This window comes from Gallinula chloropus (genome assembly GCF_964237585.1).
Source record: "Gallinula chloropus genome assembly, chromosome: 5".
In the NCBI taxonomy this organism is placed as follows: Eukaryota; Metazoa; Chordata; class Aves; order Gruiformes; family Rallidae; genus Gallinula; species Gallinula chloropus.
This window is the reverse complement of record NC_140090.1, coordinates 32,911,163-32,926,159: the sequence shown is the minus strand read 5'-3', so window position 1 is coordinate 32,926,159 and position 14,997 is coordinate 32,911,163. Positions and strand designations below refer to the sequence as shown.

At 46.8% G+C, this 14,997-nt stretch overlaps 1 protein-coding gene across 1 annotated transcript in view; it reads left to right on the top strand.

Annotated features, from left to right (window-relative positions):
* The window catches only part of USP40 (ubiquitin specific peptidase 40), a gene marked incomplete at its 5' end in the record, with an annotated part of 35,644 nt that extends 21,015 nt beyond the window's left edge, over nt 1–14,629 (top strand). Inside the window, 15 exons of the mRNA XM_084265008.1 lie at nt 996–1,053; nt 1,965–2,018; nt 3,420–3,508; nt 4,158–4,244; nt 4,991–5,027; nt 7,396–7,460; nt 8,018–8,092; nt 9,800–9,926; nt 10,477–10,571; nt 11,416–11,534; nt 11,877–11,942; nt 12,169–12,379; nt 12,516–12,611; nt 13,115–13,209; nt 13,815–14,629. Coding sequence (XP_084121134.1) covers nt 996–1,053; nt 1,965–2,018; nt 3,420–3,508; nt 4,158–4,244; nt 4,991–5,027; nt 7,396–7,460; nt 8,018–8,092; nt 9,800–9,926; nt 10,477–10,571; nt 11,416–11,534; nt 11,877–11,942; nt 12,169–12,379; nt 12,516–12,611; nt 13,115–13,209; nt 13,815–13,923 — 1,383 coding nt within the window. The 3' untranslated portion in view covers nt 13,924–14,629. The remainder of the gene's footprint in view (nt 1–995; nt 1,054–1,964; nt 2,019–3,419; nt 3,509–4,157; nt 4,245–4,990; nt 5,028–7,395; nt 7,461–8,017; nt 8,093–9,799; nt 9,927–10,476; nt 10,572–11,415; nt 11,535–11,876; nt 11,943–12,168; nt 12,380–12,515; nt 12,612–13,114; nt 13,210–13,814) is intronic.
* Nucleotides 14,630–14,997: the final 368 nt, after the last annotated feature.

Below are 14,997 nucleotides of genomic sequence, written 5' to 3'. Positions count from 1 at the left end.
CAAGCCTGTCCTTGGATGGCTTCAGTGACAGGGCCTCCCACACCACTCTGGGCACCCTGTGCCAGTGACCCACCACCCTCCTATTGAAGAATTTTTTCCTAATACCCAACCTAAATCTCCCCTTTTCTAATTTAAACCATCACCCTTTATTGTATTGCTCAGTGCCCTTGGGAACAGTTCTTCCCCAGCTTTCTTATAGGCACCTTTCAGGGACTGGAAGGTGCTGTAAGGTCCTCCCAAGCCTCCTCTTCTCCAGACTGAACAAGCCCAACTCTCTCAGCCTGTCCTCATAGGAGAGGTGCTCCAGCCCTTGGATCACTTTTATGGCCTCCTCTGGATGCACTCCAACAGGTCCATGTCCTTGTGTGAGGGCTCCAAAGCTGGACACAGTACTCCAGGTGAGGTCTCACCAGAGGCCTTGGACCAGCGTACTTGGACTGCCATGTCATAAGACTGTAATGCTGGTAACTTAAAGCAGTTAGTCTGTGTTAGTGTGGTTTAGTGTGACACAGTTTGGACCATAAATGTATGTTTGGTGAGGCTACATCAGTAAACAAAGAGGACAAAAAAGGAATATTTCTTGTTTCCGGCATAGGACAAGAAAGGAAAAAAAAAAAGAATTCCTAAGGGCTGGACTTTTCTTGTGACCTTTCTGCATTTTTATTTATTTCCTGTCACAGAAAATGTGAATTACTACTTAGGCTTGCTCACGAAATTACTGTGTGTGAAATACTAGTCTTTGGATAAATCCCAAAGTTAAATACTTCTTCCTTTTCTTTGGAATGCTGGTTTTAAGAAGAATTTCCATAAATGTGTTATGGTATCAGCGCATTTAATATATATATATTTTGGGTGAGATAATGGTAAAGAAATGTTTTCTCAGCTGTGTGTAGTGCTAACAGGAATGAGAACATAACTAGGGTGCATCTCATGTGTAGGCTGCCTTTCAGGTACTGGCATCCTGTGCTCAAGGTGTAAATACTGCTTTCTTTTAGGTGATGTCAGATATCAAAAGGAAAGCGATCCGGGAGCTTCAGCTAGAGGAAGAGCTGGGTAGGTGTTCTGTTGCTTTGCTTTTAGGTCTGACAGCAGTGGGGTTTAGTTTTTGCATTAGTCTACTACTCCAAGCAGCAAATCCATTGCTGTTATGAAGGGGTATTTGGTGGGGGCAATGAGGGTATTACGCAACAAGTTGAAGAGTTTTGTTAATGTTACTCATCTAAGGCATTCCGGCTTTTCTGTAAAGTTTTTGTTGATACCTGTTATTTTTGGAAGCACTTAGCCAGTATTTTGCTGGTGTGGTGAACAGCTGGCTTTGGAGAGAAGGTAATCTTTCAGTAAAAGGATAAACCTGAAGTCTGGTAACAAAGTCTTTAGGAATCTCTCCCCACTTGTTCTTTTCATGTAATACTTCCAGAGGGAGGCCTTTAGGATCATAGAACCACTCTGGGCTGGAAGAGACCTTCAAGATCGACTCCAGCTGCAGCCTAACCCTGCCTAGTCCATCTCTAGACCATGTCCCCAAGCACAACATCTACACCCCTTTTAAATCCTCCCAGGGATGGTGACCCCACCACCTCCCTGGGCAGCCTGTTCCAGTACTTGACCACCCTTTCAGTAAAGAAATTCTTCCCGATCTCTGACCTAAATTTCCCCTGGGGCAACATTTCTTATTGTCCTATGACTCTTCACGGAGAGAGAAGAGAGCAACCCCAACCTCTCTACACCCTCCTTGCAGGTATTTGTAGAGAGGTCTCCCCTCAGCCTCCTTTTCTTAAGGCTAAAAAGCCCCAGCTCCCTCAGCCACTCCTTATATGACTTGTACTCCAGCCCTTTCAGCACAACAGATAACCCTGTTGTTGTCATTAATCTGAAATACTTTCTCTGTCTAAACTTCCAAGGCAAATTTTTTCTTGCTTGCATGACTTAATTCACCTATCTCTTTCCTGCTCTTCCTGTTACAGCAGGTGACAGCTGTCTTAGACCTATTAGTGGAAATGGGAAACTTCTGTCTCCAGGTAAATATATATATTTAATCATCGTTCTGTGGGAGACACACACGTATAACTCCACGAATTTACAGGCTTAATTGAAGCTGTTGTGGGGTTTTGGGTTTGTTTTGTTTCCTGCTATTGCTGTTTATTACTGGTACCAATACAAAGCTAGAGGTTAAACTGAAATTTTCAGCTTGATGTTATTACTTGCTTGACTGCTGGCCATGTGCTTCAGGACTGTGGGAATTAACAGGAAGTTCTCTTTCCCATACCTGCTTACAAACTGAAAAGTCTCAATAATTTGTTTGGAATCTCGTTTAATACCTTTACAAAGCAACTTTCTTGCCATTCCAGGAAACACTTGTTGTTCCTTGTCTTATGTAACTTCTGTTTGCTGAAACAAAATGAACTTAAATGTATTTGTTAGAACATTGATGCACAATGTTGGATTTCAAAACAGCTTGAACACCAAACTTGAGTCCTGTGGGGATGGAGAAAGCCATGTTAGGTTCCTCTTTGCTGTGAGAAGGCAGTTTGTATATAAAGCATGCTGAATAACATGTAGATTTCAACTTCCACAAGATTAGATTAATGTATTCATGCTCTAGGCTGCTCTTTGATTTGAATGATCGTGTAATACCACACATCACCTTATAACAATGCTCCTGATGGCCAGTGCCAGGCAGAAAAGACTCCCTAGCTCTGTTTTTGCAGTTGTCAAGGCAGTGGTGAGAAACTGAGTGGATCAGCTTTGTGCCTGTTGGGAAAATTTTTCTGTGCCTCTGCCTCCTTTGCTAATATATTGCATTAGTGAAACACAGCCAGAAGGTCAAGGAGGGATTAATTCCCCTCCATTCAGTGCTAGTCAGGCAACATCTGGAGTATCATGTCCATTTTGGGGGCTCCTCAGCCCATCTGCAACTCTTAATGTGGACCTATAGAAAAGGCAGAGCCAGATTCCTCTCAGAGGTGCATAGGGAGAGGATTATAGGCAGCAGACACCTGTTACAGCAAGGGAAGTCCCAGCTGGGGGTTGGAAGGGCACTCCCTGGAGTATTGGGAACCTGCGGAGTATCCGTCCCGGGGGGGTACTCGGAGCATGGCTGGAAAAAGCCAGAGTGAACCAACCTGAGAGCTGGCTCTGCTTTGAGCTGGAGTTTGGGTTGGACAACCTCCAGTGGTCCCTGCTAGCCTAAATTCTGTCAAGGGGTGGTGAAGAGGAGGAACCTTTATAGAAACATTGCTTTGCTCTCATCTTAGGAGGCTTACAGGCCTGATGACAGTGCTGTGGAAACGAAGGTCGACAAACCTCTTCCTCTTACTGCATAGAGCAGCATGATAGATTGGATGTTTTCAGGAAGCAGCAGCTTATGGTGTTCTCTTTTTCTTCTTGGGTTTTTTCTTTTTTTTTTGTGCTCCCTGAAGTGCCTGAGGATTATACTGTCAAGGAAGCAGAACTGAAAATGGGAAGCTTGCTAGGGCTGTGTCATGGGAAAGCTCCAACTTCCACTCAGGTACAGTAGTGCTGTGACTGAGAGCGCCTGATGCTGCTTTTATGCTTTGTTCCCACCTCACAGTGTTTCACCTCGTCCACTTCTTCCTCTTGCAATGGCTTGTAAACAGCACAGAAAAAAAATTCTCAGTGACACTAAGGTTTCTTGTGTCTCAGCATGAAGGTTCACACCATTCATCTCAGTTGCAGAAGGCCAAGAGCATTTATGTGACCAGTTAAGATAGCTCATATGATGTGGTAAATCATGTCATTTGTTTGTTTGGGGTTGTCCCATCTTCTGTGCTCTGATGTGCACACACTCTTGTAAAAAGAGCATAAAGTAAGAAAAGCAAGATATTGCTCTCGATGACTACCAGTTGTAAATATGCCAGAAAAAAAAGTTGTATATTTCTAAAGACCAGAGCGCTTGCAGGTTTCACCTCTCATTTGCAGCAGGTAAGTACATGTATGTGGTTAACAAAACTCTCCTGAGGGCAAGTGCTCCTCTGTTCATGCTGCTTACGGTGTTTACTATAGCCCAAAGGAGTTTCAAGGCTGTTTGATGGCAGGTTTGCAATAGCTGGTGAGTGTGTGCATGTAGGAGTTGTTACTTCATGGCATTTCCCTGCTTATAATATACATTGTGATAACTTAACACTTGTTTTTTGTAGCTCTTCTTATACTTTATTGTTGGGAGTGACCAAAACACAAGCCCTGAGATGGAGATAGTTGTGGAAGAGACTGCCTCTGTCAAAGAGGTAAGTCTGCTTTTAAAAGCTCTTGTCATGCCTGGGTCAGGTCTGCTTCTTGTGGAGAACTTTGCCTTATGTCACCTTAGGGCACAGGAGACACGGAGACAGCATTTCAACTCCAAAAGGGCAGTGGGAAGAATGTCTTGATTTTTCACCAAGTAGCAAAGAGACATCCTTGTTTTTTCCCAAGGATGAATGTGGCCCAAGTGCTTCATGCCCAGCTAGCTGTTCCTTTTATGCACAGCATGATAAGCAGTCATGGCAGAGCCCACTGCAGTCCCTTACAGCTTTCCCAATTCTGAGTACACAGAATTGGAGTGAGAGGAGTCAGGAAGGACAGTGCACAGAGCAAATAGTGCCAATCCAAGCTCTTGGCACAGAGTGGCAACATCTACAAGTAGCAGCTGGAAAGTATTGAGTTTGTAGTTTGGTTTCTAAAGGGGGCATCTTCAAAATTCAGGGACAGAATTTCTTCAAGCAAAGCAACAAAGTGGTGGCACAGGTTTCTCTTTAGTAGTTTGTAAAAGCTGACTGTCCTGCCACTGTAAATTTCCAGCTAGAGAGCACTCTCATACTTGAAGGGTGTAATCTGTAGCTCAACTAAACTGTGCCTGTGTAACTATATAGGTGTTAGGAATCCACCAGGAATCAGCCACTCTGTCTTTGGTAGAAAATTCGAGTGTAGGTTTGCTGTGAAAACCTTTATTTCCCAACCAGTACATTGAGACAAGTCTCATTGTTTCTTTTTTCAGTGTCTGAACTTAATGCTGGAAAAATCTGGATTATCAGGTTAGTTGTGTTGTATTGTGATTTATCTTTTTTTTTCTTTAAAAAGAGTTTATACATTTCTAAGATAGATCCTGCTAGCCTGAAAATTAATATTGGTAAGCTCATTACAAGGATGAGGATGAGTAGGAGGATGCACAGCAAGCTTGCTACCCACAACTTCAGGAGAGCAGCCTTCGGCTTCTTTGGGTATCTGCTTGATAGTTACCATGGGACAAAGCCTGTGAGGGAAGAGGGGCCCAAGGCAGCTGGGTAGTCCTCAAGGATCATCTTCTCTGAGCTCAGGAGCGATGCATCCCAACAAAGAGCACGTTGAAATTGTGGAAGGAAACGGGAAACCTGGTTACCCAGGATGTGGAGAAAGTTCAGGTACTCTGACGAGTGCTCTGGCCACACTGCCCAGGCCACAGAAGGCAAAGGGACTGGGAGAATGAAGAGCTGCCTAGTGTAGAAGATCAGGTTTAATACCATTTAGTGTGACAGACAGTGGGATCAATGCACCCTCAGCAAGTTTGCTAATGATGCTGAGCTGTGTGGTGTGGTTGACACACTGGAGGGAAGAGATGGCATCCAGAGGGACCTGGACAGGCTGGAGAGGTGGGCCCATGTGAACTGTATGAAGTTCAGCAAGGCCAGGTGTAAGGTCAGAGCAACCACAAGTACAACTACAGGCTGGGTGGGGAAATGGGTGGAGAACAGCCCTGAGGAGAAGGGTTTGGGGGTGTTTATTGACCTAAAGCTCAACATGAGCTGGCAGTGCAACCTTGCAGCCCAGAAAGCCACCCATGTCCTGTGCTGCATCCTCAGCAGTGTGACCAGCAGGTCAAGAGATGGGATTCTGCACCTCTGCTCTGCTCTGCAGAGATCCCCCTGTCCTGGGGTCCCCAGGACAAGAAGGACATGGAGCAAGTCCAGATGAGGCTACGGAGATGATCACAAGGCTGGAGCACCTCTGCTCTGGAGCCAAACTGGGAGAGCTGGTGTGGATCAGCTTGGAGAAGTACTTAATAATGTCTTGGAAATCTAACAAAACCTTTTACTTGCCCTTATGTAGGGAACCAGACCTGGTATAGGTCTAAGACAGAGTGGCTCTGTCCGAATCGCTTTATTTTATGTTACCATTTTTGACCAGTCGAGTTTGTGTGGAGAGTCATAATCTGACTGCTGTCATACAAAGAAATGTCAGGTGTCAGTGGATTTTGATGTAGACTACAAGGTATTTTCCCACAGAATTTGATGAGATTCCTTCTGGGCTATTCTAGTTAGGAAAGTCAAAGTGTGTTTTCATCAGTTACATTGGTAAAACTCAAGTTACAGTTCTGTTTGTTCCTTCTGTAGCACGTGTGCTCTAGATACAGGTGCTAAATCTGAAGTATTGTAGTTTCTGGACTACACTGTGTCCAGTGTGAAGTCTCCTGGTGGACAGTTGGGGAGGGAAACTTGAATTTTGCTTTATATTTTTCCCTCTAAGGAGCCTGCCATTGATTCAAATGGTATTTTGATGTGGGAATTCCTTCTCTTTCCCCTTTAAACCAGGGGAATGACTAGGTAGGGGAGGAATAGACATTGATAAAAACCAGAGAGTATCATTTCCAAACAGCAAAGTGCTTTCAGAGTTTAGTGAAGGGTGTGAAGGTGATACTTCTTTCACAGAGTCATTAAGGTTGGAAAAGGCCTCCAAAATCATCTAGTCCAACTGTCCCCTACCACCTCTATTACTCACTAACCCATGTCCCTAAGTACCTCATCCAACCTTTCCTTGAACCCCCCAGGGGATGGTGACTCCACCACCTCCCTGGGCAACCTGTTCCAATCCCAACCACTCTTTTGGAGAAGAAATTTCTCCTCATTTCTAACCTGAACTTCCCCTGGCACAACTTGCAGCCATTCCCTCTTGTCCTGTCACTCGTTATCTGTGGGAAGAGGCTGAGCCCCAGCTCCCCACAACCACCTTTCAGGTAGCTGGGGAGAGCAGTAAGGTCTCTCCTGAACCTCCTCTTCTCCAGGCTAAACAATCCCAGGTCCCTTAGCTGCTTCTCATCAGACTTGTGTTCCAGACCCCTCACCAGCTTCATTGTCCTTCTCTGGACACACTCCAGGGCCTCAATGTCTGCCTTGCAGTGAGGGGCCCAAACCTGAACACTGTATTCAAGGCATGGCCTCACCAGAGCTGAGCACAGGGGGATGATCACCTCCCTGGTCCTGCTGGCTATGCTACACTTTCAATTAGTTGGAGTTGTGTTTAAAATGAAGCAAACAGACCCTGAGCAGAAGCAACCCTGTAACATGTGCTAAGAATTCTGTCATGTTTTTCCCAAACAATGTTGGTGGCTAATCAGTTTTTCACATGTATAACTTTGTTTTTTGGTAGGTGACAACTGGCATTTGCGAAGGATTGACTGGTGCTATGAAGCAGGGGAAGCATTAAGTCAGGAAGTAAGAGGATACTTTATTTCCTGCATTTTTGGGAAGAGACTTTCCCTGAAGACAGGCACACTTAAGCAAACTTGTGGTGGTTTTGTGTATGCTACATTAGTACATGCGGGGTTTTCTTTCCCCAGGGCTTTATGAAGATGGTGCTGGGATACCTACAGTTAGAATGTAAACCTAGCACACCTGCCCTTCTTTTTAGGGACTAGGCTAAAGCCTTGTGATTCTTTCTAAAGTCCAGGCTTCCCATGCATTAAAGCTACATCTAGAGAAGAAGGGTGAGGTGTCAGTTGGTGGGTTGCGGAAACACAGAGGCACCGCACAGCTTGGTGGGATGCTCTGGAAGGACTCTTGCAGAGTAGACTCCTGTAGGCATGATGTCCATGTGCTGCTGCAAAGCCAGCTCCAAGTAACAGCAGTTAAGCAGCTATTTCTGTGCTCTTTGGTGGGAAAGCAAACTACCTTTGGCACATGGGGCTTCCAAAATCACTTGCTTGTCTCTTAGGAAACAAAGCCCAAAAATACGTGAGCATCAAAGCATACTGTGCTTTCTCTTCCTGCAGAACGCCACTCTGAAGGAGCTGAATGTTTGCAGAGGAGATACTTTGGTTATAACTGAAGGAAAGCTGCCACCAAAGGTACTGGGAGGGAGATTGTGTTCTCTGGTCAGTTGGCAGGGTCTGGAGACTTGAAGGCGGTAGTAATTTTCTTTCCCCTTGCTTATTTCAAAAATGTTTCCATCAGAAACATTTCTGGTCAGCGAATAAATAAGGCCTGTTGAGCTTTTACATTTTGATTTCAAATACCCTTAGTCTATGTCTGTTCTTACTCAGTTTTGTAGTTAAAGCCTTGCCCACTGCAGCTTCTCTGCCAATAAGTGCCTGAAGGTTGACAGTGTCACTTCCCCTTCAGGAGAGGGGAATAAGGGCAGGAGTGCTGGGAGAGAAAGGCTCATGCCAGCCTTCATGGGAGCTGGGAATGATGAGCCGGGAGAGGCTGAAGATGAGCCATAGAGAGGCTGAGGGAGCTGGACTTCTTCAGCCTGGAGAAGAGAAGGCTGCAGGGGGACCTCATTGCAGCCTTCCAGTCCCTGAAGGGAGCAGAGAAACAGGAGGGAATCAGCTTGTTAAAGGGCAGAGACTGGCAGGACAAGGGGGATGGATTAAAGCTGAAAGAAGGAAGGTTTAGATCAGATATTAGGGGGAAGTTTTTTACAGAGAGGGTGGTGAGGGGCTGGAACAGGCTGCCCAGAGAGGTGGTGGATACCCCGTCCCTGGAGGTGTTCAAGGCCAGGTTGGATAGAGCCTTGGGCAACCTTGTGTAGCTCCAGGCCTGGAGGTTGGTGACCCTGCCTGTGGCAGGGGGATTGGAACTGCATGATCCTTGGGGTCCCTTCCAACCCATAAAATTCTATGATTCTGTGATGACTGGGCATGGAGGCTGGGCCTCCCAGCTAGCAGTGGACATGGAGGCTGTGCCAGTGGTAGGGTGCTGGGCAGGTGCTTCTGTGCTGTTGTTAGTGTCGGGTGGTGGGGAGGAGCCTTGGCCTGGTGGTGTGGTGCCCAAATAGCTGTGCTGCAGGTGGATCCACCTCCATGGGCTCCACCTCATTGGCCACATGTGGAATGCCCATTGTCCTCTTGCACTGCTTGGTCTTCTCCATGGCCTGCATCCTGCTCTCCCTGTGTCATAGGTGGATGACGCCCCAAACTGCTGCTCTGAGAGCTACTTGTGCCCAGCACTGCTGGCACTGAAGTGACTTGAATCTCAGGGAACTATGGGCCAGCTGCTGGGGGCAGGAATGGAGGGCAGTGGGATGGACTGATGTCAGGAGTCCACTCTGGTGATGATGCTTGTGACCAATGAAAATCTTGGAATCCTAGAATACACTTAGCTGGGAGGGACCACCATCAAGTCCAACTCTTGACTCCACATGGGCACAGCCCAGCTAGAGATGGCACTAAGTGCATCATCCAGATGCTTCTTGACAGACTGTGTGTGCTGCCGAAGTGGGAACGTTGGGAGCAATGAGGGTGATCCCAAAGCCCTGGGTTTATTACTGGCCTGCTTGTCCCTGCCAAGGGGTTTGTTCTTTCACCCTTAGCTTCTGAGTCTGGCTCATCCCAGCTCACTGCCGCCTGGGGCTGGAGACCAGAGACCATCCTGTAAGTGTTATTGAAGGGGGCAGCCAGGAGAGGGGGAGTGCAGAGGCACCAACCTGTAGGGATTAATTCCTAATTCCCCTGGAATATCTGTTTTTCCACTTGGGTTTAGAGAAGAAAGTAAACTTTGTCACTACCTGTGTGGAAGGAGCAGCTACCTGTACTTTGTGTTTGCTTTTTCAGGGTTTCCTGAAAATCCCCATCTGGTGGTTAAAGTCTTGGAGTCACAAGAAACCTGGAGGGAATGCACAGGACCAGGTGAACGGGATGACCCACCAGATGGAAGCTTTGCAGGTGTCTCCATCAGGAGGTGAGCTTTATCAGTGTTGGAAAGTAATCTTACAGCCCGATTGTCTGGTTTTGCTCTGAGGGCTTTGAGGCAAACCCAGACTTTTCATCCAAAGCCTGCAAGCCCTTCAGAAGCCTGTGAGGGACTCTACAGGTTTCAGCAAGGTTATGATGAAAGGAGACTTGAAGCTGCACCAGGGGAGGTTCAGGCTGGATGTCAGGAAGAGGTTCTGTACTGAGAGGGGGGTTGGGTGCTGGCACAGGCTCCCCAGGAAAGGGGTCACAGCCCCATGCTGGGCTGAGGGCAAGAAGCGCCTGTATGATGTACTCTGTCCCATCTCTGACTGGGCTGGGCCTGTGTGGGGCCAGGAGTTGGACTCGGTGATCCCTATGGATCCCTTCCAACTCATGAGATTCAATATTTCAATGAGCCCCTTAGGCAACAGATGCCATGAATGCTGTGGCTACTGACACCTGAAGCAGGGGCTCTTTACTTGTGAGTAAAATGCCTTCTCCATACCTGACTCCTGTGTTGTTTCTTTCTTCCTCCCTCCTCTCCTCCTGACCTGAACGTTCACCAGAATACGTCCCCACAGACACAGATCTCTGCTACGCTGGCACTATAGAAATAGCAGGAGAAGCTTCTCTGGAAGATCTGAAGATGCAGGTCAGATGTTCTCCTGTGGTGGGAATGTACAGCAACCCTGTGATTAATTGAGCTCTATTAACCCATATGTTCTATTTCCTTTTCCCTTGTCTCCAATCCTTGTCACCTATCTTGTTTTGATACGGCATTTGCTTATGTGCCATGTTCAGTGGTAAGTACTGAGGGGCAGCTGGAGCATGTAGCTCAGAGACTTCAGTAGCCTGTTCCCTGACGTTGCCATTTTACCTGTCACGTGTCCTGACTGCAAAAGCCTTGTTTTACTTCACAGGGAGCTTTGGCTTGCAGCCCTATCTTTATTTCACAGTGTGAAAGTTGGTCGTGAGAAGCACACTCATACAAGTGCTTTTCTCTTTTGGGTGTGGCTTTAGTTTGGGTCCTCACCCAATTCCTGCTGTCAGAAACTGTCCAGGAGAATTGTCTGAGTGTGGGAAGAGCGTTGTGTCCTTGGACAGGGAGGAATGGAGCTTGCTCAGCTCCCAGCTAGAGATTGGGGTGGCAATGCTTTCAGCTTCACTCCCCTCCCAGTTGTGCTGTTTTGGGTTAAAAAAAAATAAGAAATGTTGGTGCTTGTGAGTTCAAGTTGAGAAATGCTGGGAAGGAGTCAAGTCCAATTTGCTTTGAGGTTGGAAAGAGAATACGTCGGTAACAGCCGCTCCCTGTCCGTCAGGGGCAACAGCGGGTGTGGAACGCACCGCAACCCCTTGCCCTGCTTCCCATGGCTTCTGTGCTGCATCGCGAATGAATCAAGTGGGGGTATTTTTAGCCAAGGAGACTGGCTGCTGACATGATGGAAGAAATGTTTCTTTTTGTGTTTTTTCTCTTTTTTTTCTTTTCCCTTCCCCAGGCCATGACCTTACCGTGCTGCCCGGAGCAGATGGTCCCGCTGCCCTCGTTTCTCAGAGCCTGGACAGTGGACAGCAAGCGCCCAGGAAAGCTTTTACGGAACAACAAGCAGCAGCTCGAGTAGGTTTCTTACTGAAGGCCTGAGCAGCGTCACCACAAACGGGTGGGTGGTGGGCTGGGTTGGTGGGGAAACCAGTCAGCTCAGCTAAATGTCAACACAAAGCCTGTTTCTGGTTGCTTCAGTGTTCTGGCTGAGCGGAGTTTTTAATGCATACCTTGTTTATTCTCTTAAGCCTTGTGTTAGGTGTTCTAAAATGCAGGATTTGTACTTTCCTGAGGTTTCTTTTTTGCTTTGGTTTTCCAGACACAAGCATGGGTCTGCTGGGCTAAACCAGCCATTTTTCTGCTCAGGAACTTAGGATATCTGCCCTGAGATGAGTACAATCTTTGTTTTCTTTTCAGTGCCTATAAGCTGGGTGCCAGAGTGGAAATCTGCCTAGAAGTCCTGCAAAAAGAGGAGCATTTGGGGTAAGACATCCAGATACATCTTTCCTGCAGCAGTGTGTTTGAGACGAGACTTCTCTGCACAGCTTTTAACTGGAAAACTCTCCAGTCAGGAGTTGGAACGTCAGTGTGCAAGAAGACTTGGCAGCTTGTTGATTTTACTCTCCACGAGCAAAAATCCCTGAGGGAGATCTGGGAGTAGTGGGTTCTGAAAGCGTGACCCACAAGAACAGTCTGTCTTCTCTTCCAGCCCCCATGACCTGCTGCTTCGTGTTTGGATGGGCATACCAGGGGAGAGGGACTACTACAGCTCTGTGGATTTGGTGTGGGATATCTCCAAAGAATGCACAACCTGGGCACTGCGGCAACGAGTGGCTTCTCACTTTTGTCTCCCCGTAGATAAAATCGAAATGGCCAAATATTTCCCTGACAGATTTGAGTGGCTGCCAGTATCTAGCTGGGTAAGTTTCAGGCTGGCAGGGAAGCGTGTGTTGGTTTGTGCTACAGTTCTTGAGCAAATGCATTTAAACAGATTTCTGCATGTGAACTTTCAGCTTCAACTGGTAGTAGGAGTATTTTTGTCTTTCCTTTCTGTAGATACAGCAAGTTTCCAAGAGGAAGCGTAAGAAAAAGCAGGAGAGTTTGCAGTCAGCACCTTACCACCTGAAAGATGGCGATATCATTGGGGTGAAGGTAAATTAACTGAGGTTCAGACACTGTCCCCTTTGCCATCCCCTAATTTCTTCCTGGTTTTCTGGCATCCTGCTCTATGAAATTACTGGTACATGAATCTGGATGCTATCTGGTTGTGTGGAGAGGGAGATGTGGTGCTTGGCCTCTTGGTTTTCTCCTGTTCTTACCCAGCCTGATGGAAGTTTCATGCTCTTCCCTGTACATCGTGGTACTGGCATTAGAGGGCAACGCTTCAGAGGCTCTTGTGCCACTCTCAGACCGTTTCTGAACACTATTCAGGAGAAGCTGGATGATTTCTCTTGCTTTGTTGTTTTTTTTTTTCCCCAACTCTGAGTAAAATGCAAGAATCGTGCCCTTTAAGAACCATCATGGTTTTTACCCTTTGGAATCGTTGCCACTTAGTTAACTTGAAGTGAGAGGAAATGCTCTGAAAATGATGGGTGTCAACTTAGCAGGTAGGTAGAGCTTGTCATCTTCATCCACCAATTCCTTTTCTACTACAGAATCTCCTCCTTGATGACACCAAAGACTTCAGCACGGTGAGAGATGACATTGGAAAAGCAAAGCAAAGGCAGCTCGCCTTAGGAAAAAACACAAGGTACTGAGTATTTACATTTCTTTTTCTTTAGAAAGAAGCAAACTCTTCTTTGCTGCTTCTTGGAATAGCTTGGTGCCTGGATAGTTGTTTTTTTGGGATGGCACTAGCTGGGTGCTCCTAGAGCATGTCATTCCAGCAGTGCTGAAAGAAATGCTTGGGTAATTCCAGCTCCCAGCTTGATGTGGCACCTTGCCACACTGAGCCTGGGGCATTTTTGTTCTTGCCCTACACCATGACAGTCATGACAGCCTCTGGAGATGAAAAATCCTGGAATCCTAGGACCTCCTGAGCTGGAAGGGACCCAGAAGGGTCATGGAGCCCAACTCCTGGCTCCACACAGGGAGACCCCAGTCAGAGCATGGGACTGAGCACATTGTCCAGATGCTTCTAGACTTCAGCCCAGCTGGGTGCTGCACCCACTTCCCTGGGGAGTCTGTGCTAGCACCCGACCCCCCCTCTCAGTAGAGAGGTGCCCTCTGTGGTTGTGCAGGTTGTAGTGCTTGTGGTGTCATTCTTGCTGCTGAGTGGAAATCGGGTGCCAGCCCAGGTGTTGAGGTGCAACACTAACGTTGGGCTGCTAAATGTTGTTTGGGTTGTTTTAACAGCCGGCAAGCCGACCGCGTACAGGACCGCGCTTTCTCTGAGGAAAAGCTGAGTATGAAGCACCGTAAACCAGAAGTGGCTCTTTCTATCAACGTGGGTGTTTTCAGATAGCAGCAGGAGATGATGTGCTGAGCAGACCCTACTACTGACCTACTGAATTGGAGTGGAGTCCCACAGCTGGACCAGGGAGAGGGTCTTTCCCAAAGCGTCCTCAAGACTCGCCGAGTCAAACTGGATCTAGGGTGCCAGGATAGCTCTGACTTTCATCTAATCTCTCTCTAGCATCCCTTGATCAATGTGGTACTTATTCTCAGGCTAGGTAAATGCACTTTATCTGCAAGAAAACTGATTAATATCTTGTGTAGCCTTTTGTTTGGCCAGATGCTGATGTGTTACACAGTCACTACAGAGTTTGCTTTTTATTTTTAATGCAGTCATTGTCATCTCTGTTTAGAATTTGGTTTTCCACCTCTGATCACCAAAGTTACTAATGATACCAGGATTTGCTTTTGTCTCTTCCTCTGGAAAACAAAGTCTGTAGTAGCTCGAGTCGGGTTTCAGGAATGAAGGAAACGCGGAAATCTCTGGACAGAGTGTACTGAATTGTCTCATAAAAAGGCAAGCTCAGGATCTGTCAAGCACTGAAACCTGAAGGCTTTTTGTGGAGTGGATGAACTGCAAGGTGACAGTATGTTTTGAAAGTCGGCAGGGCTGCTTTTGTTGATCAGAAGCATCAGTAGCAGACAGAAGGGATTGAAAACAATGGTAGACCTGCTGTTTGGCCTTCAGTAGGTTTTATTGTGCTGGGGGAGAAAAAGGCTTGTATTTCTCTTCAGTGCTCTTATTGGGAGAACTTTCCCTCCTTGCTTTCCTTTCCATTTATTCTGCAATGGTTTGTTACATTGGAGGAAAGGTTTCTTTTGGCCTCACAAAGTTGATTGGCAGCCTCCCTTACAGAAGGGGATGTGTGCCCCTGGCTGCCGACTGAACTCAGTGTCAAAGGTTCTTAAGTAGAATGCTCAACAACAGCTGATGACCTCGGATCTCAAGAGGTAACCAACTGAGAAAAGACTGTCGTGTTCTTAGCCCTGAGGCTGGGAATCAGGGTTTCCAGAAGTTACCAAAACTTTTCTGATGCTTACAGCTCTTAAACTGTATTTCCCCCGCTGTACGTGACTGTTCGTA